General features: G+C 39.2%; 2 protein-coding genes across 7 annotated transcripts; one reads left to right on the forward strand and one right to left on the reverse strand.

Annotated features, from left to right (window-relative positions):
- Nucleotides 1–1,170: 1,170 nt before the first annotated feature.
- crtc1b (CREB regulated transcription coactivator 1b) lies at nucleotides 1,171–24,504 on the forward strand. Of its 6 annotated transcripts, none has more exons than XM_077606784.1 (15): nucleotides 1,171–1,268; nucleotides 1,364–1,432; nucleotides 3,124–3,240; nucleotides 3,613–3,738; nucleotides 4,228–4,289; nucleotides 4,415–4,509; nucleotides 5,022–5,101; nucleotides 5,197–5,240; nucleotides 5,320–5,543; nucleotides 6,022–6,173; nucleotides 7,015–7,239; nucleotides 7,512–7,598; nucleotides 9,362–9,448; nucleotides 9,549–9,720; nucleotides 10,710–15,292. In XM_077606784.1, exons 1-15 carry the CDS (start codon nucleotides 1,242–1,244, stop codon nucleotides 10,919–10,921), a joined length of 1,779 nt encoding a protein of 592 aa, XP_077462910.1. In that variant the 5' UTR covers nucleotides 1,171–1,241; the 3' UTR covers nucleotides 10,922–15,292. The 6 variants fall into 6 exon arrangements, 5 of the variants coding, with proteins under 5 accessions (XP_077462910.1, XP_077462912.1, XP_077462908.1 ...); XR_013301255.1 differs by lacking the exons at nucleotides 1,171–1,268; nucleotides 10,710–15,292 and adding exons at nucleotides 18,157–18,304; nucleotides 24,403–24,504 and having other exon boundaries at nucleotides 1,283–1,432; XM_077606786.1 differs by lacking the exons at nucleotides 1,171–1,268; nucleotides 10,710–15,292 and adding an exon at nucleotides 18,157–18,446 and having other exon boundaries at nucleotides 1,283–1,432.
- comp (cartilage oligomeric matrix protein) lies at nucleotides 15,960–27,163 on the reverse strand. The gene is made up of 19 exons (XM_077606781.1): nucleotides 26,946–27,163; nucleotides 25,192–25,265; nucleotides 24,929–24,980; nucleotides 24,389–24,537; nucleotides 23,460–23,597; nucleotides 22,308–22,385; nucleotides 21,928–22,080; nucleotides 21,681–21,785; nucleotides 21,488–21,595; nucleotides 21,046–21,205; nucleotides 20,831–20,949; nucleotides 20,211–20,263; nucleotides 19,951–20,144; nucleotides 19,710–19,888; nucleotides 19,227–19,275; nucleotides 18,778–18,974; nucleotides 17,311–17,483; nucleotides 17,088–17,227; nucleotides 15,960–16,664 (listed from the first exon to the last, which is right to left on the reverse strand). The coding sequence occupies exons 1-19, from the start codon at nucleotides 27,004–27,006 to the stop codon at nucleotides 16,606–16,608; spliced, it is 2,241 nt and encodes a 746-aa protein (XP_077462907.1). The 5' UTR covers nucleotides 27,007–27,163; the 3' UTR covers nucleotides 15,960–16,605.
- Nucleotides 27,164–27,272: the final 109 nt, after the last annotated feature.

The following is a 27,272-nucleotide window of genomic DNA, read 5'->3' on the forward strand; positions in this document are numbered from 1 at the left end:
ACCCGCGACCAAAAGACTGACGACCAAAAGACCGGCGACAAAACAAGGTAAAACAACATGGTCTATGCATCAATAAAAGCCAACAATGGCCATGAGCAGTTTCACTGAGCCGTGTGCGTGTATAAGAGTTTGTATGTACATGCGTTGTCCCTTTAAGAAGCTACGTCAGTCAGGGTCTTAACAAGTTCTCCAACAAAAAAAACCAATAAAATTCCGGGAAATTTGGAGCTTTTCTTTAGCCTAATAAATAATAGGGCATTAAGTATGACTAAATAGTAATTCACAGTTTGTATTTAGGGAATTTGAGCAACGATTTAAATGGTAATTATCAATAACCTTCCCCGCGACCAAAAGATCGGCGACCAAAAGACCGGCGACCAATCGACCGTGTACCGTATTATGGCATGCTTATTCCCTAAACTGGAAAATAATGAGAAAGAGGTTAATCTACCAGGAAACTGTGGTTATATATCTAAACACACACACATTTATATATGGGTTTAGGGTTGTGCCATTGACGACGATCGACGTCCAATCCTGTTTGACTAGGGCAGGGGTGGTGAATAAATAAGTTGGATCCAAAGAGCCAACATTTTACACTGATAGAGTGAAAGAGCCACAACCGCTTTATCCTCACTAGGGTCGCGGGGGATGCTGGAGCCTATCCCGTCTGACTTCGGGCCACAGGTGGGGGACAACACCCTGGATTGGTGGCCAGCCGATCGCAGGGCACAAGGAGACGGACAACCATTCACTCTCACACCCATACGTAGGGGCAATTTAAAGTTCAATCAGCCTACCATGCATGTTTTTTGGAATGTGGGAGGAAACCGAAGTACCTGGAGAAAACCCACGCAGGCCCAGGGAGAACATGCAAACTCCACACAGGTAGATCAACCTGGATTTTAACCCAGGACCCCCGAGCTGTGAGGCCGATGCACTAACCACTCAAGCTGGAGCTATTTTACAAATATAATTTATTATTTGTTTTTTAATGGGCCCTGATGAATTTGAGTGTGTTTTAAGAGAGAATAAAAATAAGAGAAATGAGGCAAAGAGCCACAGTATATACAAAATATGATAAGATGCAAAGAGCCACATTCATTTTGGGCAAAGTTTGGACACCTCTGCCATAAGCAAAAAGGTGAAAATGTGGTCATATTGACCACGAAAGGGTCGGCGTTGATGCATCGGGCGACCCTGCCCCACCTCCCCGCTTTCGGAGACGCCGTCTGTGCGTAATGACGACAGGAGAAGGCCCCAACGTGGTGCGTAACGTAACATTCCATTCAGAGAAGAGGGAAAGATGGCGTCCTCTAACAATCCTCGCAAATTTAGCGAAAAAATTGCTTTGCATAACCAGAAACAGGCGGAAGAAACTGCGGCATTTGAAGAAGTCATGAAAGACTTGAACATCACCAGAGCTGCACGGGTAAGAAGCGAATAAAACCGTTTTTCGTCTATTTTTTGCAACGCTGTTTGGCAGCTAGCGAATGCTGCGAAAAGAAATGGGAACGTTTGTGCGCTAAAAGGCGAAGTGGATGCGTCTGAGGCAGCAACCTTGCAATTGTTTTTAATGACAGTTGTAACAGTAAATGTGCAAGTTAAGGACTAATAATAATACAACGACATATCCATGTTAGGTGCATTGAAGCTTAGAATGAATGTGCACCTGTCCTCTAGCTGCTTGATGACAACTGGCAACGCTGACAGTGACATTAATTAGCAAATGAATCGTATGGCTTGTAAATCACGACCTGACAAGGCAGACGATTCATTGGCGATAAACTGTCGGTATTGATGGAGAACTCTGAAATGCTTTTGTTTGCAAGATGAGCTTGTTTTAACGTCAATGTTAGTCGCCTTCTCCAGCTGTGGTTTGTTTTGATCTCGTCCTCTACCAGCTACATTAGCACGCTAGCGCAGCGCGCATTAAATGTTCTTATTAAATAATCTCTTTTATGGTTAATAATTATTTAAGTTGGGTAGCCACGTTGTGCTTCCAGCAGGTGAGCTGTCACTGCAAGTGTTGTTGTTATCATCCAAAGCGATTTAAGTCAATATTTTTAATAACTACACATTTATAGCACTTTCAATTCATGGTAGTTTTTATCTGTATTTTATTTTTGGGGAAAATCCAAATCCACACGGTGTTATTTGAAATCAAATTCTCTCTATTTCTGTATTTTATTAATCGTTGTCAATCAAAAAAATGATACCTGAAGACTTAATTAGTAGGATATTGCAGGTGAATTATGTGCAAAAGAACACCACAATATACAATTTTATGCTTTTCACCCGATGAGATTTCAACTCTGGAAATTGGCTTAAAATATTCATTCATTTTCTGAACAGCTTTATCCTCACAAGGGTCATGGGGGGTGCTGGAGCCCATCCCAGCTGACTTCGGGCACGAGGCAGGGGACACCCTGAATTGGTGAGCAGCCAATCGCAGGGCACGAGGAGACAAACAACCATTCACGCTCACGTGCATACCTAGGGGAAATTCAGTGTCCAATCAGCGTATCATGCATGTCTTTGGAATGTGGGCGGAAACTGGAGTACCCGGAGAAAAACCATGCAGGCCCGGGGAGAACATGCAAACTCCACACAGGTGGACCGACCTGGATTCAAACCCAGGACCCCAGAACTGTGAAGCCGATGTGCTAACTACTCAGTCGCCGGGCCACCTGGCTTAAAATATAGGTTGCCTAATTATAAATATCTCGAGAAATATTGTTAAAACAACAGGTGATTGGTCTCTGTTTCCATCTGTACATTTCATTCCATTAGCACATATTATATTCATGTTGACTGGTCAGAAAGGTCACAATCCTTGTTTGTGTAAACTTGAATGAGTTTATTGATACAGTATATAAGGAAACATGTTTTTTTCATATTAATTCATAGCATATTTCCAGTTGTCAGGCAAGTCATATTCATTTACTACAGAGGGTTTTGTCTGAAATTCTTCCCACTTACCATCCCCATATGCCCTTGTGTCATCAGTCCACCTGTCAGTTAATCTATTGGAACTGGGAGGCATCTATCATTTTTTTGCATGTTTTTCTACAGTCAGACCCACCATGCACTCATGCTGTCATGCAATTTTACTTTGCACAGTTGCAGTTACAGAAGACCCAGTATTTGCAACTAGGGCAGAATCGTGGACAATACTATGGAGGCTCACTGCCCAATGTCAATCAGATTGGAAATGGCAACATTGACCTGCCTTTTCAGGTGAGCCCTTAGCCTTTCTCGGGTGGTTTGTTTTTGTCATGAGAAACCTTTGGGAAAAATAATGGATGGTATTTAATTGGTTTTAAGATAACAAAATCCAACCCAGTCTTTTATTGGAATGAACCAATTAATACCCTTTGATACAGCCAAATTCAATTTTTGAAATTTGTAGTATATCATTGCTTGTCATGGCTTTTCATTCTAAGATACATTTGCAAACTCAAGCTTCCGTTTGGCCCCCATGGCTTGACTCATTTTGAAATGAACACATTTGCACCATTAATCCTGAGACCTTTCTGGTACATTGACATACATTGTTGTGTGAGAGGCTGTATTGTTGCTTTCAATGACCTGTGAGTATTTTCATTATAGAATTCTGTGTTGGACACCAGTCGCACAACCAGGCACCATGGTTTGGTGGATCGTGTTTACCGTGACCGAAATCGCATCACGTCTCCCCACCGCCGACCTCTTTCGGTTGACAAACATGGACGCCAAATATCCTTTATTTAGGAGGAACATGCACCAAATTATTTACTTTCCTTAACTGTTTCATGCATAAGATATATCAAAATGAATGTGTTACCCGCCGAAAATCTGTCATTTATTTTGGTTATTATTTGATTGCAATTACTTCCAAAGTCTAAATACATTAAAAAAACGGCAGGTTTTAAATTGATGACTGTGTGACACCACATTATTTTCCTTATTCTGCCATTTGTTACATGCAACTTAAATATATAAACAAACAAACAAGGATTGAAGATATTTATTGTACAAATGTACACATTTTGGCATATAAAGTTGTTTTTGTAGGTTGGTACTTAGCATTAGCATAAATTATGCCTTTTTATTTGCTTTTGAAGCGAACAATCACGGAATTCTGTCGTTGATTGGGTCTCTTTCATCTAATGACCCGAGAGGTATACAATTAAACTCTGGACAATTTTTCATTCCTTCTCCTTTATTAGCCGTAACTCGATTCACATCGACAGCTGCCCTTACAGCTCAGTTTACCTCTCCCCGCCACCAGACACAAGCTGGAGAAGGTAAGCTACCTCCTTTATACAGTAAATTTTTAACTGAACAATTCTTTTCATTAGTGGGATCTTTTAAGTACACTTGCTCTATTAGAGATTTTGAAGCCAAAAACGAAAGTTTATTTCTCATACAGGACAAATTCAGACTCTGCCTTACACCAGAGCACTATGAATCCAAAACCCCAAGAGGTGTTTGCAGGCGGATCTCAGGAGCTTCAGCCTAAACGAGGTAAACGAGTCTGTAGTTGGAAAACACAAAACTACATTTATCCATTCATTGCGGCTCTTCTCAGACATGCCAAATGTTATACAGCTTCATGTTGTACGCTAAGGGAACAGGTCTTGAGCATTTTTCAAATATTTATATATTGGTAGCTGTAAAGATATAGTTTGCTGCTTCAGCATGCTTCTGTATTTCGCTGCCTCCAGCGGAGCGGAATCTCTGAATGGAGCTGACTCAAGGTGATCAAGTGAGGCAGATCAATAATTCACAGATCTTCCAGGGATTGTGTGTGAAGCCCTGATATAGTGAAACCTTAATTGCTTGGCACGCAGCCAGTCTGCCTGGTGGTCACCTTGCTATTTTTAGTCTCCCCCAGAATCATGAGCACAGCACTGTATTCTGCTCGACTGTCTTTGATATTGATGACTCATTTCTTGCCCTGATGTGACTCATTATGCGTTTTGTCATAGCAAGTATCTATGTCTGGCTGTTTTGCTAATTAATACTACTGCTAACAGTGCCTGGGACAGAGAGCTTGGAGACAAACGCAGACAACGATGCACAGGAACAGCTATGGGATGACGAGAAGGTACTGATGGTAAAGGAAAGGGCAGCATGCTTCATGCTATGCGTTGTGTAAGTTCTTTTATACAAAGCTTTAAATTGGAAGTTGAGGTTTGTCTCTTCATCCAGGGGGATTCGCCAAACCACAACACATGTGATGTGCCAGGAATCAAGTGAGTTTCTATCGTACATTACATGATCTTCTTAAAGATTGTCCACTCATTCTCATAACTGATTAAAATGTTTTTGTAGCATTTTTCCATCCCCAGACCAGGAACCAAACACAGTGGTGCTGCCGGCTGCACATAACACAGGCGGCTCTTTGCCTGATCTCACCAACATCCAGTTCCCTCCCCCCCTCTCCACCCCACTGGACCCTGAAGACACAGTTGCCTTCCCATCCCTCAGCTCGTCCAACAGCACAGGCAGCCTGACGACCAACCTCACCCATCTAGGCATCAGTGCAGCCAGCCACGGTATTAAATGCATTCTACAATGAGGAACTGCCAACAACAACAACAAAAATAAATAAATAATTAAATATACATTGGTATATAAAGATGATAGTAAAGGCGCACTCAAAAATCAGAACTAAACAGCCCAATTCAAATGGGCCTTGCAACTTTTGATCTCAATTATACCCCAAAATTTAATCACCTCTTCCATTCAGTATTATAAACATATATGGCAATTTTAATTATAATCCCTTTTTTAGTTCTTGAATTGTCTTAAACACAAAGATACAAATTCAACGTGTAAGCATTTGACTTTATTTGTTCCTCATGTACTTTGATTTGTATATAATTTCTCAAAAGATCGATAGCAGTTTATGTGGATGTTTTACTGGATTTTACTCAGGAGCAGTTAGCACATCGTAGATATTGTCGGAATTTATTGCTCTTGAGCTGTTTGCTGTACTCTTAAACCTCACTTTAAATTGTTTTTCCCCCCAAGGGATCGCTACTTCGTCCCAGCCCACCATGACTGTCACAGAACAGAGACGCCAGCCACCCGTGATGCCACTTACCCTAACCACTGACATCCGTCTTCAGACGTCTACACAGCAATTGTCACCCACCATCTCATCACCTGTTAACATCACACAGGTAATGTTAGACTGGTTAGTGAATTTTCAATTTAACCTGAATTTTTTTCCCCATTCATATTTTTAATGCTGTATTTTGTATTGGGTTCACTAAGTTGACAAAATGTAAAACATTCAAATGATAACATTTTGCATGTGACATTAAGCATTGAGAAACTTTCCCTGCTAGACTTGTTACAAGATTTTTATTATAGGCCAGGGTTGGGAGCAGGGGTGCTGGTAATGCGGCCAGGTGGGTGAGGGGAAGGGCTAAAAATAATGCATGTTGATGTTTAGAGCTCTAACAGTGTGTTTAGGCGGCCATACATATGGATTAAAGTTTTCCGTTGTATCAACGGAATTCCGTAAGGAAGGACTGAAAACTCCTTAGTCACCTTTCCTTTCCCTCCAGTGTATTTTTTGTGCTTCGTTTTAAAGCATTGATGCAATTGGTATGCACCAGTAGTTTTTTTTAACTTATCACATATACTATTGTATTGTATCTTTTTTTTCTGTGTATATTCTCGGTTATCCAGGTCATGGTATGGTGATTGAATTTGTGTTTTTCTTGTTTTATCAAAAATGTTTTTGACAATTATGTCATCATGCTAGCAGAATGTTTGTTTAAAAATGAAGGAAATTATGAATCTATTGTAAAAGAGCATGAAAGAATACTAGTATTGAGGTGCATCCTTAATTAGTGTTAAAATCTCTTGACATTGTAAAATGTACAATGATAAAGGAGTCATAAATGAATCCTAATCAAGTCAAAAGGTGGCGAGAGATTCCCAATCCAACTTCAAAGTCATCTTGTTTATTTAAAAAAAACTGAATGACGTCTGCTACCTGTGGTTTTCCTATAGATATTTCCAACAGAACAGCAAAGCCTAGAGCAACAGCTTTCTCAGTTCCCTCTCTTCAACCATCTGAGTGCTCAGGCCCAAGCTCAGCTGCTCATCGACCTGCAGAAGCAACCGCCCCAGGGTATCCAGCTCATCACCTTGCCCACTCCACCATCCACTGGTACAGTCCCCGCTACTGCCAACAGCCCCTCCTCGGACAGCCAGACCTCAGCCAGCATTAGCTCGGTAAGATGGCAAGAAAACCGAACTCATTTAGAATAGAACAACCATACTCCATTTAATGTTCTTCCAAGTGCAACATTTCCTACATGAAATGAAGAGGGGTTTTATTGGACAATCACATTTGTAAGGACTGCCAATGAAGTGGGGATCAGCTTTCCGTTATACATAGTGCAATGAGTCGAGCCATATCTGGAGCCACCTCACATTCCCGTCCTTTGAGATTGTGTGCGATTGGCATAGCTCTTAGTACACGCTAACCCTCTTCCCTCCAACAGTATCGCAATCAGACTGGCTCACCAGCCACTCAGTCTCCAACCTCCCCAGTCTCCAATCAAGGCTTCTCCCCTGGCGGTTCTCCTCAAGTAAGAGCCCACCCACCAAGCCAGCTGCTTTTTGGAGAAGGGCTTTTTTCCTGGGGGCAAAGCTTATACACTGCTTTTCATTCTTTCGCATCAACATTGGTGTAATTAACTCATTTCCTCATCACAATTATCGGTGTTCACTGTTCACGACACCACAGCCATTTTTCTGATTGAGATTCCCATCTATAGACTTCCTCAACAGCGGTTAATTGTTGCCCCCATGTCATTTGTAACTCATGGAAACATTATTTTAGCACCGAGTTGGAGCCCAATTCTCCATTACATCTGCTTTTAACATCTAACCATCTCCATCTCTTTTGGCAGAAAGCCCTCATATTTTCCATAAAACATTTGGCACAAGGATTAGGGATGTTGCCTATGTTTTTATAATTTCTCCTTCCACAGCAAAGCTAAAAATAAAGGAAATGATTTTGTCATTACTAGATAATCTTAGGGAGCTTAATTTTAAATAAATAATAATAATAAATTTTACACAAACGCAGGGCTGGTGGGCTCTAATTAAGGCTCCAACCTTTTTTTTTATTACAAATCCTCCCTGTACCTGTATAGGTTATCTTCGCGTATTCCAGTTTCCTCCCGCTTTAAAAAAAAAGAAGCATTTTAGGTTAATGTGCCAAGAAATCAGTTCACTATGTAGCCCGCCTCTCTCCAAAGGTCATGTGCATATGCACACACACACACACACACACGATTGCTTTTTGCCTTTATTAGGCCAGTTTGTTACTTTGTGGTGGCATCCACATAGAGAAAATAGGTACAACTTGGTGAAGGTGAATAAGGGGCACGTAAAAGAAACAAAAGTGGTTCCTAGAGCAGTAAATTCTGGGGCTTGCCAAATGAAAAACTTACCTTGTTCATGCTTTGCACCTGAAGAATACTACAGAAGCGGCCAATTAATCGACTCCCTTCAAAGTGGTCTCTTTGTAGTACGAGTCTTCAACGTCACACCATTAACAGTGCAAAGGAGTTATTCGTGCATCTTTCGTAATGCTTGTCTTCATGAGGGTCGTGGGGGTGCTGGAGCATATCTATCCCAGCAAACTAGCAGGCAGCGGGTCACACTCTGGAGTGAGTGCCTCCCAATTCCATGGCACATGTAGAAAAAGGTGCATTCACAATCATGTGAATGGATGTTTTTGGTATGTGGGAAGAAACCGGAGTACCCAGAGAAAACCAACACTGGCAAATTCCAGACAGGAAGGCCAGTGCCTTAGATTAAATCATTGATCTCAGTATGAGACGACCACTATGAGACTGTGCCACAGAAGATTTTCTGACTCGACAACCTTGTGTCTTTGATACAACTCGACTTGAGAACTTGTGACTTGACTTGACTCCATTTGCCCCCAAGAGGAAAGACTTGGAACTTGCTGGACCAAATGAATTACAACTCACTTGTGACTCTCATCAAAAGACTCAGTATTCTTCTTGACATGCTTTCAGCCTGTAAAAATTTTAAATCTTAATCCTCGCAAAGACATTACATGGCACTACCTGTTCATTTCATTTCTCACTTGTGTTCTTTTGGAAAAATAAACACAGACAGGCCCCATGAGCATCATCCGCTTTTCTCACTGCTCCGTGCTATGATTCTGAGTGAACTCACCTTTTGCTTGCTTTTCTGTTGCTTGTGCTGCCTACTTTTTAGGCCCGAATCACCGTACAGTGGACTAATATTACTTTTTTAATGTGCTTTTCTTAATTTGCTTTCTGAATCATGTGGCTCCTGTGTTTTGTGACAGCACATTCCTGTGGTGGGCAGCATATTTGGCGACTCCTTCTATGATCAGCAGGTGGCATCAAGGCAGACCAATGCTCTTTCTCATCAGGTGATTTTTTTGGTGCCCTCCGTCCACAGCAGTGGTCACCAGCAGTTCTTGTAGTTATTTCACTGGACCTCTACATTTACTCAATTTCTCTATTTTATAGTTGGAGCAGTTCAACATGATTGAGAACCCCATAAGTTCAACCAACCTATACACGCAGTGCTCCACTCTCAACTACACTCAAGCTGCAATGATGGGTCTTAGCAGCAGCCTACAAGACTCTCAGCAACTTGGCTACAGTAGCCATGGCAACATTCCCAACATAATCCTAACAGGTAATTTGTGTTTTTGTCTGACTGTGGCAGTGTTGTGCAACCCTTATCTTTTAAGGAGTTCTGATTTCTTTGTTTATGCGCAATCAGTTACTATCTGTCTGGTCTGGCTAAAAATGTGGGAAAGTGGAATAGAGTATTCTTTAAAAACAAGGATTTGAATACAATTATATCTACCAAGATTTCAGATGCTTTGAGCCAGAAAAAAAGTTGCAATTTTGATACATACAGTATCACTAAATAGGATGCACAATTTACTAGGTTTAAATTACATTGTACATTTTTAGGATTTGACAGACATTCTTGTGAATTCATTGAGTGTCAATACAATTATAGCAAGAATATGTCCTGACAGTATATTGAAATTCCTTCAACCATTAACGGAGTGAGTTAAACCAACTACCCTTATTAATTCGTTTTTATCAGGGCTATTTTGCCACAACTTCCAAGGAGATGCTGTTACAACAATTTGAATTTCAAAAACAAACAATTTGTACATTTTAAAATATAACATGTTTAAAACAAAATATTATCATTCCTATTGTTTAATCGTTACTGCAGAAACCTTTATGTATGTAAAATATTCTTAGCTGTCATTTAGTTTCTTTTTAAAGCGACTGCTATTCGTCAATTTGTGGACTTTAATGGGAATAAACACACAGGGACACCAGCACCGACGCAAATGTAACCCTATTTTACGTTACCGCCATACAAATAAAGTTGAATTGTATGTTCAATAACAGACATCAACATAAGTTGTAAGAATCCTCAATATATTTCTTAATAAATTTAGAGGTAGAATAGATCCTATTTGGGATTTAATAAAGTTCTATGAAGTTCAGGGCTTGCATTACTAAACATTTTTTCACCAGTTTTTGCACTTACTGCAAATAAATATGGGCTCCAAATATTAGCTATAGGCCTCCTCTAATTACTACCTAGTGCTTCTATCGGTCGATCACAAGTTTACACCATGCCCAAACCTTCTCCAGTCACGGGCGAGTCTCCGCCCAGCCTCTCCAAAGAGCTCACCAATTCACTGGCAGGTGTTGGCGACGTCAGCTTTGATGCGGATTCTCAGTTTCCCCTGGACGAGCTAAAGATCGACCCCCTCACCCTGGATGGGCTGCACATGCTCAATGACCCCGACATGGTGCTTGCTGACTCCGCCACTGAGGACACATTCAGGATGGACAGGCTGTGACGCGACACACTGACTGACTTGGCGGTGAGCAACACATAAATTGAAACTCTAACTTTTGAATGGAGAAGGAGAGACAAAGGGCGGGCAGGGTTGAACCCTCTCCCTTGTTGCATGGCCATCCAGCGGTCCGACCACGACCCGAAAAAAAGCCCTTTGACACAATGATGCGCCACCAAAAGACTGCAGGGAAAAGGACGTCGTGTGGCTTCAGGCGAATGGCCTCGCTGTTCCTTTTAAGAGAGATTGGTCGCTCAGCGCTTTTGCTAGCACGGCTGTGTTTACAGTGTACCATTAAATGCCACATGTATTCCAAAAACGCACATTTTTTTTCATATTCACTTGAATATTTTTGGTTGTTGTTTCTATTTGCTTGTAGCAGGAAGCTGCAGAGACTTTGAACTAAACCATTCGTATTATACTGGCCATGTTAAAAGGAAAAAAAAACGATCTGTTGGTTTTCTTACCTGCGTCAACTTGGTCAGGTATCCAACAGCTATCACTCTCAAAGCTTTATTTTTGACAACCAAATGTTTCTTTTTTTTTAAATCATGCACTGTGTTTTGATGCTGTTTGTAATGATGTTTTGTTTTTATTTATTTTTGTATTTAGTCATTCAGTTTCCCAAATGCTCTCGGTAGGCATAGTGTATAACAATGCACTGGTCTCATTTGTTAATTCATGAATTTTTAATATATTTCAATTGTATGCGTGTGTCCGATGTATTTATGTTTAAGCTACTTGTTTAATGAAGGAGTGCAAAACCTCCCCATAGTTGCTTTTCAGTGTTCGATGTGCCATATTTGTTGCTGTAGCCCAGAAGTGACGGTCAATTCATCCTACCTTGTGCCGAAAAAACACAGTCTCCAAAAGCAGGGTTGTTTTTCTAAAGATCAGGTATAAACCACTTAACTGGAAAGCATAATTAACCTTTTTTTGAAAACGAAAAGCCAACAGACTGGTCTTTCAGGGAAGGAAGCTGTCTGTTTTTAAACCGGCAAACTCGGTAAACTTAAATCTTTTTGAAGTCGTCACTGTGAAAATCACCTGATTTTGCCTTACATGAGTATTCTACTGTTAATTGTCTAATGTTATAACATATTTTCGTAATTTCTTGTAACATTTGATCCTATCTGACAGAGGCATATGTTTTGTTCAGTGCTTTTTGTGATTACGTTGTGTAAAGTCGGACAAATCAATGTACTGTATTTTGTAACGGTACACTTTATAGACACATTATTGATGTTTTATTAAGTGGATGGCAAAAAAGTGGGTAACGAGAAGGAGTGCAAATATGGGGAGGCTTTTTGCTCCTTGATAGGGAAGCTCTAACAAAAAACACTGTTCAACTTTACCACACGAGGCAGACTGCGCATGCCGATGGGCATTTTCTTACCAATGTGCAATTCCTAGCAAACATTTATATCATATTACCTCTATTGAGAGTTTCTTCGCATAGGAAACTGCAAGATCTGAATTTCATGGTCTTTCTTAGAAACATTTAGCACATTTAGATGTACAGTATAATGGGCCATTTTTCACCTGACTGATCTCCATTTCATGTTGTAACCAACAAGAATGGTCAATAAACAATCAGGGATATGGTTGAATCAAGAGCTGTTTACAGATATTCCAATTAATGTTTACAAAGAGTTTATCCAGCGACAGTAACATCAGCCCGCTCTACATTCAGATGGAGCTTTAAAAAAAATGACCCATGGTGGCCTTTTGTCAGAGTTTCCCTGAGAGTTGTTTTCCCGCGCAGTGTGATCTTGTTTTGTATATTCTCGCATTTGTGTACTGACATGCTGATCATTTGTGCTTATTACTCAACTCTTGGGATCGTGTCCTGGCTCCATCATCACATGGGAGTCACTGCAGTCTTCTTACTGTTTAAGCATGGGTCTGCTGTTCTGCAAACAGGCATGTGGTTCCTATGCAAGCGAGACTAAAACAAGGGGTTTCAAGGGAAAAATCCAGCTCGGGGTTGCTACATGCAGTCTGGCATAATTTACTAGAAAGTTGTTTGATCTCATAAATCCTATTGATTGAGCTCTAACATTGTGATATGTTCTTCAAGTGCTTTGGAAGCCATCGACTTTTCATGATGTTACTTGAGTTGTGCATTGCTACTAGTCCTTTTAGCATTCCAAATCCGATCGAGAGTGTTTAAGCACATAAAAACTGCTTTGGCGAGATGCAATTGCTAAAGCAGATGTTTATGCAGCATAGTTTTAATGGAATACATTTTTTCCTAAACTTTGGACATTTTCCGTTTGATGCAATCATTGCTTGGCAAAATAGTACAAATGAATTTTAAAAAAAAAAACTAAACAAAAACAAAGCCCAGATCATGTAAAGACAACCTGAGCTGGATTTTTCTTTTTTTCTTTTTTTTTAGGCAAATGTTCTTTGCCGTTGTCAATCAACGACAGCCTTTAGAACGTCTCCGTCCTTTGTGTCTGTAATGCTCAATAATCCTTACTGTACCTTGTACATATACACTATAGCAGAAACAAAATGCATGAAAAATCTGACAGTTTAAACCTCACGATGGTCTTGATAGCTAGGTGCTGTCGTAAAATCTCGAGGGATGCATGTAAGGTTTCTCTTGTGCGGCAGTTATAATTCTATCCCCCCTGTTCAGTGACCTCCAAGTCTATTCCGCTACTTCATGACTCATAAATGAATGTACTAAGTTTGGCAGTACCCTGCTTCCCAAACGCATCCATCCTTCTGTTTTGATCTTTCGCTTCCTGCTGTAGCATTTTACCGCATAGGAGCACCTTTTTGCCTAAGAAAAATGTGTCCGACCTTTGAGCGCTGCAGACTCGGCGAAGAAATGCACACGGGACTGTGTCTAAAGGGGATGGCAGTTTGGCATGTGCACTGACTGATTGTTTCGCGTTCGTGGACCTGAAGCTTCTGCGTCCCCGTAGGCCGCATGACCTGATACATAATAAGTAGATGTGTATAACCATGTACACTATCACTTTTCGGCTCTTATCTATGCTCAAGTGACATCCGATACGATTGTTGTTTTGACTTGTTTCCTTATTCTGTATTGTTGCCTTTCCTGTTAGGGCCATGTGATGTCTAATCTTCAATGTTTCGTCCTCTAGTTGCTTCGCACTTTATTTGTGACTTCCTAGCTTTTGAGCAAGGACTTATTTGCCTGATTTGAATGCTGACTGTTTCGAACCAGGTGTATACTTGGAAGATATTTTCATGTGGAAAAAAAAAAGATGAACTCTATTTTTTCTTTTGTAAACTATATTTCGGCTCGTCCCGTTGTCGTTGGTTTTTTATCCGTGAAGACTTTAGGGGATGCAAATATAGAAAGGGCTTACTTTGGTGCAGCTTGTGCTCTTGTGTTGTGAAGGAACGTCACTCCGAATGTAATTCTTGTAGGTCTTTTAGCCCCTTCTACATAAACTTACACCAAATCACCTCAATCTTTATGTCGTGGTTATCTGTTTAAATAAGATTTGCAAATTGAAAAGAAAAAAATCTTGGATCAAGAATTACCAAGACACAAACTGCCTGATTACAGTGCTACAATCTCACTTCAAAGTTAGTGAAAACTCTGTTCATGATGTCACAATAGCACGCTTTATATCTGAATCTTGCTACAAGAGATGCTTTCTGAAAGAAAACGCTAGGTTGTATTTCGTTTTTATTTCGTCAACACTTAAGGTGCTCTTCAGCTACCTGATAGAATTTAGGACTGCATCATTTGGAACAGAAAAGCTTGGCAGCTAATACAATTTTCAAGTTAGAGAATGGAAACTAACTTTGTCATGTGTTCGCAAAAGCTCATTTGTTTGCTACTGTCATATTTCTCCGGAATCTTTTCAAGAGCGAGATCACGTATGAAGTTTGCAATATTTGGTGTTTGTGGAGAAAAGCTGATGATGGCAAAAAAACAGGATGTAAAGTACAGGGTAGACAGATCACCTCCAAATATTGATTTTACGATATTTTGGCTTCTCTGTTCTTGAACCGCAGGACTAGATAACACAACATGCCCTCATTTGAGCTTATTTCAGAACGCAGAGAAAATGCTTTCTATGTTTTGAAGGTATACTTCAGTTCATCCTTATCGCTTGTATGTTTTTGTCTGAATAAATGGTCCCTTTAATTACACGCATTTTTCTAAAGAACTGTACAGTTCGTTGGAAAGCGTAGGCTTCAGAAAAATGCAATTTAAGTTCCTCTTAAAGCTTCTAGTGCAAACAGCATTTTATCACTGTTGTCCTGTAAGTCGTAGTAAAGAATCTGTAGGTATTTATTTGTTGCCATGTGATTCTCCTAATGTGACCGTTTGTTTATAAATTGAAAGAAAAATGTCAATTAAATTGAATGTGGATGACACGTTTTTCTGCACATAGTCTTGATTTGCAAAATGCGCTGACTGCAAAAACGTGGATGTGCATGAGATTCCACCCTGCTGTATATACATTGTCTTTTTGTAATCTGTATTCACCAATGCAAGTCTAAAAGATTATTTTGATATGTGCATGCTTGTCAAATTTTGATTTCCACTAAAAGCTGTTGAGTTACAAAATGTACATGTTTGTTATTTAAAGCGGATCTTTCAGCTTTCTGACTGCAATGGGAAATTTCGTCATTCATTTCGAATTTTTTTTGTCTCTGGGTTTAATAATTACATGAATTAATTGCAGACCTATTACTTAATTCATGTTGAATATGTTTTTGTGTTTTTTTATTTAATGTATTTTTACATATAGTTATTAATTCCAAATTTTCAGAGGACTTTTGTTGATTAGTTATAATTGAGATTAATTTAATATCGTGCCCCAGCAAAAGAGGAATGAATTAGAATCATAATCTAAACAAATGCCAAAAACTGACCTCATTTTTAGAATTATATTTGGATTGCCATGCACAACATGTAAACCACTTGACTATTTATAACATTTAAATTCTACAGTAGCCGTGGCAGAAAAATGTGGAATATTAATATTATAGTTTGCATGTATTGAGAGGCAGGAAAAATATGACACCAAGCAGGTATATCTTTAGTTTAAATGTGCATATTTATGGAAGACAGTGTTATTTTTCGATTTTAAGAGTATGCTTTATCTGAACAGTATAGTTTGACATTTTTTAGCTTGTTTGAAATGTACCTACAGTTGAAGAAAAAAAAAGGGAGGGACTCTCAAAATGGATTTGAAACACTGCAGTTTTGCATACTTCAAACTACAGAACAGTTATTAAAAGTGGAGTCTGTGACAAAACATTATTCAATATAAATGAACAAAGTATAGTACAGGTAAATTGAAATATTTAGCAGATGAGTGCCTTCAAAATAGTTTAATTTTGTTACATAAACATTTTTTCTGCAGTAATCATAAAATAGAAACAAGTAAAAGGCTTGAATTATTCATCTTTGTATGGCAAACTAATATACAATTCTTACTTGTCAAAACACATTTTTGAAATAAATGGAGTTTCTATTTTTTGGGGGGACACATCTCTAATTATACCAAAAGACGTCATTTACCATAGTTTGTGACAACCGCATCCTTAAACCAGGTAATAATTAAAAAAAAAAAAAAAAAGTTGATTACTCCTTAAACAAAAATGTCAGATTTCCTGCATAATTTTTTTATCAGCTGAATGTATTTTATGGTTATTTTCCCATAGATTACAGGTTGTTCTCTTCATGCCACCAGTGGAACCTGCTTTTCATGATAGTTGTCGAAGTCTTCTGGTATGGTGTCTGCAAAATAAATAATAATAAAATAAAGCAAATGAGCAATAGCGTAGTACCCGGTGAAAACCCACACAAGCTTTCAAATCCTAGAACTAGCGCCACGCTATATTATAGCTCTGTACATCATATTATGTTTGTTTTAGACTATTCCCCTCACACAACCATCCCCTTTACACCCACAAGTTTAGACCCCTAGAGGTCCAGGTGCGGCCACTTCAGTTTACCAGCTCAAATGAACTTCAGTCTTTCTGACTACGGACAAAAACCCAACAAGGTTTAGAAAACTTCTAATCGTCGTGTGCGACCAGATCCAGGTAATGTGATGTAACATTCAAGTCAAAATTGTGGGCAAATGTTGGACAAATTTGCGTGATAAACAGTCATGATCCCAACCCCTGGAAGAAATCACCATTACAAGACCAGGCTCACCATTGCATCGGTATCGCAGGTTGGCCCAAATAATGTTTTCCTGTGAGAAGCAGAAGACACCAAGTCGACCTCCCCTCATTGTGGCATCTATAATGACCCCTGTGTCCGCTACCATCTGTGTACCCTCGTAGAAACGAACCCTGTAATCCAAAAGGCCAGATTTTTTTTAAAAAGTAGAACAAAGGTGAAAAGTTGCTGGTTCTGCCTGTTGCGAGAACTGTACCTGATGTATCCATCAGCAGGTCGGTGCTGGAGGAACCACCGATAAGACGTTTTGTCCTTCCAGCCAACATTCCGAGCGTCTTTCCACAGAAGTTTCACCTGATTGCCTGTGTCGCCGGTATGCCACAAGGCGTTCCTCAGGTTCTCGCCAGGGCCTGTGTTTGACTTTACTGCCTTCTCAAATCAACACATGATACTTGTGTGAGTTTAAGTCACAGACGTAATGTCGATTAGGCCGAGCAGATGATTCAGAAACATGTAAAAATGTGTCCATTCTGTCACCAACTTCTCCATGGAATTAAAAAAATGATAGCAGCATAGTACTATAAACAGTAATATTTACCCATAGTGTTAGAACAGGGGTGGGCAAACTATTCCACAAAGGGGTGGGTGCAGGTTTTCATTCCAACCCATAGAGAGGACACCTTCTAACCAATCTGGCATCCTATAAGTGCAATCAGTGGATTGCAGTCAGGTGCTTCTTGTTTTCTGCAGAAATCTCTGGTTTAAAGCAGGGGTGTCCAAACTATTCCACAAAGGGCCGCAGTGGGTGCGGGTTTTCATTCCAACCCATCAAGATGACACCTTTTCACCAATCGGGTGTCCTACAAGTGCAATCAGTGGATTGCAGTCAGGTGCTTCTTGTTTTCTTCAGAAATCTCATTGGTCAAAATGTCTGTGCTGGATCGGTTGGAACAAAAACCTGCACCCACAGCGGCCCTCGAGGACCGGTTTGGCCATCCCTGGTTTAAAGTGTCTGTGCTGGATCGGTTAGAACAAAAACCTGCACACACAGCGACCCTCGAGGACCGGCTGTGTTAGAACCTAAAATTGATTTTGATTGCAGGGAAAGGGCATGGGACACCCTGAATCGATGGCCAGCCAATCGCAGGGCGCAAGGAGATGGACATGTTTTTCAGACGTCAGAAGAAACTGGCGTACCTGGAGAAAACCCACGCAAGCCCGGGAAGAACATGCAAACTTCACACAGAAAGGTCAGAAGCCACCTGGGATTTAACCCTAGATCTCAGAAATATGAGCCCGATGCGCTAACCACTCGCTAACCGGGTTGCCAGATTTACCAATTACCAAAAAAGAGTAGAATGTGATACTCTATAATGGAAAAAATATTCGCCTGACTGCCTTTAATTGAATGTGAATTAAAGTAAGATTCAAATCAAAATTGGCTAATGGTTAACTCGCCTGACTTCGGTGTGGGCAAGTGCAGGCTCGATTCCCACTGGCGGTGGTATTATTGTGAGCGCAAATGGTTGTTTGTCTCTCTGTGTGCCCTACGGTTGACTGGTGACCAGTCTAGGGTGTCGTCAGCCTTTTGACCGAAGTCGGGTGGGATAGGCTCCGCAATGTGGTACAGAAGATGAAGGAATTAGTGCATCTCATAGTTTGATAATATGTTTATCCGTCACAAAATAAACCTACGTTTGGCTAATGGTGGGCAGGTTCATACCTTGAGTTGGATGCCCGGTTCTGCCACTGCTCTGAATGGGTTAGCCCGCCAGTAAATCTGCTCCACCTGTTTCCACATGACCACATAAAAACTGGAGCTGTCCTGATACCCGAAAATAAATCCTGCATAGTCATCGTCTGTCACTGTGTTGACATGAAACGTCCCTTCGAAATCAACACCACTGAAAGCAGTGTAACCTGGGGAAAGATGTGCCACGTGACCATTCATTGAATATATAGATGCCTCAGACATTGTTTAATATATGTAATGAAGGAAGATAACGTCCTTAAAATGACTATAGAAAAGAATGTCATGCCTTAAAGTCATAGGTGTATCGTAATCCCACATAAATGTATGAGTATAAACTACAGCATTGTTATAGTTTGCGTGCTTAAATAAAATGTTCTGTAAATCCACTCTTTCATTTTAATTGCCAAACTAAATCTTACCAACAGCCAATCCAGGATCACTATTCATTGTCTGGACAATCTCCCTTCCCTGCAAAATAATCGGATGACTATTTCAGTGAATATATGTAAATCTTGGCCATGTTGATAACATATTACCGCTTTAATGTAACATAATTATTCACTCATTCATTCATTCATTTTCTAAACCGCTTTATACTCAAAAGGGTCGCAGGGGATGCTGGAGCCTATCCCAGCGACCATTCATGCACACAATCATACGTAGGGGGAATTTAGAGTGTCCAATCAGCCTACTGTGCATGTTTTTGGAATGTGGGAGGAAACCGGAGTACCCGGAGAAAACCCACACAGGCTCGAGGAGAACATGCAAGCATCACACAGGTTGAATGACCTGGATTCGAACCTAGGTCCCCAGAAGTGTAAAGCCGAGACGCTAACCACTCAGCCAGCGGGCCGCCGTAGCATAATGTCATCATCCAAAATAGTGAATAGAATGAAACTGACCTGGTCCAGCACCACCCAGTTGGGGTCAATCTGGGCGTCACCCTCTGGGTCTAAAACCACAGTCTGATACTCCCTGAAGTCAGTGAGTGTGACCTCGGCGTTCTCAGGACAAACATCGATTGTGTCGATGATGGTGTCGTTGTCAAAATCCCTTTCGCACACATTTCCTACGCCATTGCCTAGAAGGATATAAAGAGAGCGCTGTGAACGTGAAGGATTTATTCACTGTGGGAATCCCTACCGTCGGAGTCCTCCTGTAAAGGGTTAGGGATTAAGCGGCAGTTATCGGGACCCGGCGGCAGCAGATCCGGAATGCCATCGTTATCGTCGTCCTCATCGCACTCATCTCCTTTGCCGTCCTTATCGGTGTCCAGTTGGGAGCTGTTAATGACGGCTGGGCAGTTGTCACGAGAGTCTTGGTGACCGTCACCATCGCTGGGGAAAATAGTCTTTGATTGGCAGGATTTGGATCATGGTTGGTCTCATTCAATCAAATGGTACCTGTCTTTGTTGGTGTCGCAAGGGTCTCCGATCAGGTCGTTGTCTGCATCTAACTGGGAAGCAATAGTTGCTGTTAGGTTTTAAACAGAAAAGGATAGGATCGCTAGTTAAAGCAGGGGTCGGCAACCTTTTTGACCGAGAAAAAAATGAATAAACATGTAATTCCATATATCAAGGGTGTCAGACTCGGGTTGGTTCGCGGGCCGCTTTAACGTCAACTTGATTTTACACGGGCCGGACCATTTTAGATATAATATTTAGATTTTTTTCAAATAAATGGATTAAAATAACTGCATTAGAAGCCCTGAATATTCAGTTTTTTTATAGATCTAAAACAATGTTTATTGTAGCTTTTTTAAAATATATTTTTAGATTTTACAAAATGATTTTTGAACTAAAAACACAGAAAAAAATGATTAAAAAATTACAATTGATTTAAAAAGGGGAAAATCAGGAAATTTAATATACATCTATACTCTTCATTTTAATTTGATCCTAAAACAGAAAGTCGGCACTCATGATTAACTTTCCCGGGCCACACAAAATGATGCGGCGGGCCAGATTTGGCCCCCGGGCCGATACTTTGACACATGTTCTAAAGAAATACTACATTATCTTACTTGGTCTGGGTTGGGGTCATAAGGACAGCTATCACAGGCATCTCCAACACTGTCTCTATCACGATCTTTCTGGTCAGCATTGGGAACTGTTTTGCAGTTATCCAGGTAATTGGGAATTCCTGAGATAAATACATTCAACCACATGTATATATCATGTGAAAGATGTTTCATAGTTCTATAACTATCACACTCAGTTAAACTTGACGCGTACTAACCGTCCCCATCAATATCCTCATCGCATTCATCGCCATATTTGTCCACATCGGTGTCCTTTTGGTCGTTGTTTTTGACAGCACGGCAGTTGTCGCAAGCATCGCCGAAATCGTCCTCGTCGAGGTTTCTTTGGTCCAGGTTGGGCACCAACACGCAGTTGTCCTGCAAATAACCACAGGGATTTTTTTTACGAGATCCGTTGGAGAGAAATGAAAACAACCAATCATTGAAAATGTGATATTCCTATGGAATTTAGGTTTTACTGCTTTACTTTAGGAGACAAATTCACAAATCACGCTTTGAAAAGACATTTGTATTTTGTTGCACAGCATTTTAAGGCAAACACTGCACTGGATGATGATTTTAGTCACTTTTAATGAGACTTGTGCATCTTATCTGATGATCAAAAACGATGAACTGTGACTGAGACAAAACTTTCTGAACCTGTGTATTAGGGATTCCATCTCCATCTGCATCTTCATCGCAGGCATCTCCAATTCCATCATGGTCAGCATCCTCTTGACCAGAATTTGGCACAGTGAGACAATTGTCCTGCAAAGAAAAAAAATAATGGAAGAGGAAGAAAAATGTAATTCCTTCACATATTTGTGAGTCTACCGTAAAAGTGACCACTGACCTTGGCACAATTTCTCTGAATACAGTCCAATCTCTCATCTGGGAAACCATCAATGTCAATGTCAGGCCCACACAGGAACCCGTTGCCTGCCCAGCCAACTCCACACTGAAAACATGTCCAACATTTTACGGGCTCTGCTGTTTTTCTCAGCATTAACTGTGTTTAAATGCAAGCCCTCCCATTCACAATGTACATCTGTGTGTTTGGGTTCAGTCAAAAGGAGACGAAGAAAGCTGAATTTACTGACTTGACATTCAATCTTGCCATCTCGATGCATGATGCATTCTGCACTGGCGTGACAAGGGCTGGGCTGGCCATTCCCGCATGCCCTCTCCGGCTTGCAGCCACGTCGCTGGTCACCTGTGAAGCCTTTCTTACAGGGGCCACATCTGAAAGAGCCCTGGAAAATGAAACCTCACACGTTATTGTCAATAACATTAACTTTTCTATCCTCTTACAGTTGTGGCATGCGCTTTTGGTTCTTAATTTTTGTGTTGAATTTGACCACAGATGGAAGCATCATAATTTGCTACATGGGGGATTTTATCATTTTTTTGGTACATTTTGAGGATCTTGATGACAACATTAAGACTCGGGTCACTTAGGCTTGGTAGAATCAGTACTTACTGGAGTGTTCATACATATGGAATTCTCTACACAGCCACCATTTGTGTGGCTGTCACACTCATTGATGTCCTTGCACACCTTTGTCAGGAAAAAAATCGTTTTTAGAACATTTTACATTTCTGCTCTTCAAAAAAAATCTTAATGTATTTGAATATTGTGGAAAGTTTTAAAAGGTGAATCTCACTAAGTGTAAAAATAATTATTGATCATATCTTTTAAAATCAGAATTATGACATTTTATCAAGCATTTACATCTAAGGAGATTCACATGTATAGAAAATTACCGTATTTTCTGCGCTATAAGGCGTAACTAAAATACCTACTTCAACTATCTCAAAAGGTTCGGTTTGGTTAATCATAGTATGAAATTCCCTTTAGCACAGCAACATCTAAAAAACACTACTGCAACTATTACTATTACTACTACTACCACCACCACTAGTACTACTACTGCTACTATGACTACTACTATGACTACTACTACCACTACTATTACTACTACTACTACTATTACTACTACTATTACTACTACTATTACTACTACTAATGCTACTACTACTACTACTACTTCTACTACTGCCAGTACTATTATGACTACAACTACTACTTCTGATGTTACTATTACTACTATTATTACTGCTTTTACTGAAATTATTGTTACTACTATACTACTATTACTAGTACTGCTACAGCTCCATCTATTGGATGTATAACACAACCCCAAACTAAAACTACTACTGCTAATATATATATATATATATATATATATATATATATATATATATATATATGTATATATATGTATATATATATGTATATATGTGTATATATGTGTATACATGTGTATATATATATGTATACATGTGTGTATATATATATATATATGTATGTATATGTATATGTATATGTATATATATATATATATATATATATATATATATATGTATATATATATAATATGAAACAAAAAATTGAAAATAGGCCATTGATTAGAGGTGCATCTTAGACCTGATGCGCCTTATATTGCAGAAAATATGGTACTATCCCAGATAAAAGTTGGGAAGCATATACACATACAACTCTGAATACTACATTTATAAAAAATAACCATAAATCCTGATTCAAAGCAGAACTAACGACAATCCTATTTACCTGCTTGTTGGCAGTGGCGTAAGCAATGCCAACGCCTTGTATTTGAGGTCCAGTGTATCCTGAGGGACAAGAACCACAGCGGAACCCCGGGATTGTGTTGATGCACCGTACCCCCATGTGGCATGGTTTCACAGAACACTGCACGCGTCATTTCAACAAGACGTTTCAAGACGAGAGAAAAGATGCACAAACAGACGTGGTAATCTCAAACGTGATTGGCAATACTCTGTAAAAGGAATACTGATACTCTGAATCAGTTCATTGATCAATATCAGCAATATTCATCAACAGTTAAGGGAGTGGGACAGGATGACAGTACATATACTAGTAGTACTTGAAAATGTTGAATATCAAGTCAAAGTTGTTTTATTTGGGCAATTTAACATAACATTAAACCAACCATTTTAGTGAGCCATTACACACAAATGACTAATTTCCTAACTGGGAAAATTAAGAATACTGCTAATCTGACAGGAAATTCTAATTTTCTGAGTAGTCCTACAGTATTTTTCCGACTCTAAAACACACTTTATAGCTTGTCTGGGCCTGCGACTAATCCTCAAGTGTGAATTCTCATCTTTTTTTTTCTCTCTGACCTCCAAAAGCTCATGTTGTTTTTTTAGGCTATATAGTTGTCTGAAAAACCTTTATGTTAACAGATGCCTATTTAGCCAGTTGTTCTCCATTTTACAACTGTTACTTTACCGTATGATTGTTCTTGGTTTTTGGTCAAATAGAAAATTGCCCTCCCATGAATGCAATACTTCAGTGCGCCTTATATATACTATATTTTTCTTAATCATTTTGTTTTCTTTGGCTGGTGAAACGTATAATCAGAAAAATGTGGTATCTCTTGTCAAAATGATTAAATCCTGAATCACTTGAGCTAAGATTTTTAAAGCAATGTATTGAATTGCATATCTGTTTACCTCATCCACATCAGTGCAGCGGGTCCCATTACCCTGCATGCCTTCGGGACAGGGTCCACAACTTGGTCCATGAGGCGTCTCCAAGCATTTTACACCAGGGTAGCAAGGATTGGGTACACAAGATGGCCGAGGTAACCCCCCTCCCATTCCTGGTGAAGGGTTTGAATCCAACATAAAGTCAGAATATTAAGTATTTAGGTGAATCTTTTACATATTAAAAAAAATCATACTAAAACAAATTGATAAAAAAAATAACATTCTTATTATACTGTATTTTTCCCCTGAAAATTACACATTTATTCTAAAAAGTATTGAGATTAGACATACAAAAAAAGTTAGAACTGCAGCAAAAGCAGATTTACAATAAAATTATAGCAGGGGTTTGAGTTGTTTCAATACGAAGATAAGGAGGTATAATTACATTATCATTTTTCAGTTCATAATTCAATACTTTTTATTAATATTCTTTGTATACTCTTTAAAAAATGATTTGAAATAATGTATGGCAAGTTAATTTAAGTACTCATCATGGCAACTTACCACAGGCTTCACACTCCATCACTGTATTTTTGAGAAATACCATCTCTTTGATCTGGAACATACAATAAATATATATTTTAAATTATTATTATTATTATTTTATTGTTTTTCCACAGACCACAAATACTCAGTTGTTTTTCTCTTCGTTAATACAAAAAAAAATCTGGGTTTTTCTAGCATCTACACAGCACAAATGTATCATTTTCATTAAATTCAAAGACTGATGGCAAGATTCAAAAGTTTGAAAAGTAAGGAAGATTTACCATTTGTTTCAGAAGCTCCTTTATCTCCAAAAGGGCATGGTTTGACATTTTAATTTGACTAATAATTTCACCATCTAAAATTGGGAAAAACAGCAGCAATTATTTCACCTTGTTGGAACATATATATTATAAAACAACGAGAAAATCTACAACCATCACCACATACTAATAGTTTATCCCATATGTATTAACACAAATGAAGTAGATAGCTGACAACTTGACAACTCACGTAATTGACATACTGTACATGAATTCTTTCTGTCGGTGCACACATGTTTTCCCAAACACGAGTATTAAAACATTCCAGAAGTACTGCAAGACTCACTTGGGCCACCACCTACGCATTGACTACATTTTAAAGAGCAGACAGAAATGCCGCGATGGCAGTTGCATGAACGATTTAGCAGATAAGGACGTGGCACAAAAGGTTTTTCCAAAGTTTTTTAATCTTACAAAGAGCAAAAGATTTCACAACCGTTGCTGTCGTATTCGAATTGAAAGGGAAAATGTTATCATCTATGGTACAGTAGATGTTTTTTGTTTCTTTTGTGTTTTCTCTTTTTTCCTCACAGTTTATGTGTAATAATAAGTTGAAGATTTTTTTTTATCTTCAAGGGATGCTCGAGCTCAAGCCATGTTGTGTGAATTCCTAACATGATTGGCTGTCGGGACCAACTGACCCAAAGACCTTAACGTGAACTAACCTGAAGTTTTGACAGCAAAATTGTTGTTAACTTAGGCAGTCAGAAAGACAGCACTGTATATTGGCTGCATGCTCTAGATCAGGGGTGTCAGACTCGGGTTGGTTCGCGGGCCGCTTTAACGTCAACTTGATTTCACATGGGCCGGACCATTTTAGATATAACATTTAGATTTTTTTAAATAAATGGATTAAAAGAACTGGATTAAAAGCCCTGAATATTCAGTTTTTTATAGATCTAAAACAATGTTTATTTTAGCTTTTTTTAAATATATTTTTAGATTTTACGAAATGATTTTTGAACTAAAAACACGGAAAAAAATGATTAAAAAATTACAATTATTGATTTAAAAGGGGGAAAATCAGGAAATTTAATATGCATCTATACTCTTCATTTTAATTTGATCTTAAAACAGAAATTTGCCATTCATGATTTACTTTCCGGGGCCACACAAAATGATGCAGGGGGCCAGATTTGGCCCCCAGGCCGCCACTTTGACACATGTGCACTAGATAGTATGTACTATTAATGCTATTAGCTATGCTAATATTTATCTTATTTTTTCTGTCCAAAAAAAATTAAGATCCACTGTATATATGGTTGAATGAATGTATATTTTCACATTGGCATTAGATATAGTCTTGCTTTAGGAAAATGCAATCCCAATTCCATATAACAACGATAGCAATTAATTATCTTATCTCTAGTCTTATTTTTGCTGTTACAAAGCATAAAGACCCACTGTATAATTTTACATTGCACTTCTTGGGCATTATTAAGTCAGAATCTGGCTTTAGCAAAATGCAAAGCAGTTCTCAAAAGTTCCAAATTGATGTCACAATGATTCCAGTAAAATGTTGCTCCTAATAACGTGAACGTTTCAATGCATGACATAATCTTTGACCAATCTGATCATAATTTGGTTTCTAAATAAAGGCACCCATTGACTCTTGTCAAGAATCTATAATTTCACGTTTGAATGCGCGACTGATTTTTTTTCTTATTTATTTCCCAAAATAACAACCAATTATCAATGTAAAAATGTTCTCTTACCTCTTTGTCCTGCAGCTTGTCCAATGCACAGCACGCAGGTCAGCACCATAAAACTGAACATACTGTATTACTCTTGTTCACCTTCCGTAAATCTGCTTCAAAGTGAGACTCACTATCTCCTCCCCCTGCTTTGGCTTTTATACCCATTGGGCGAACTTTGTTATATATAAAAATACAGCAAAAAAAAAAAGCATCAACAACAAACTGTCACCACCAAATGTAGCACTCAGCCCCCTCTGCCAAAATTCCAGGAAAAGATCATGCTCAGGTTTTCATGAACAACAACACATGCATCAATTTATGGTTATGTTCGTGTAAGATTTAATA

Source organism: Stigmatopora argus, chromosome 8 (genome assembly GCF_051989625.1).
Source record: "Stigmatopora argus isolate UIUO_Sarg chromosome 8, RoL_Sarg_1.0, whole genome shotgun sequence".
Taxonomy (NCBI): Eukaryota; Metazoa; Chordata; class Actinopteri; order Syngnathiformes; family Syngnathidae; genus Stigmatopora; species Stigmatopora argus.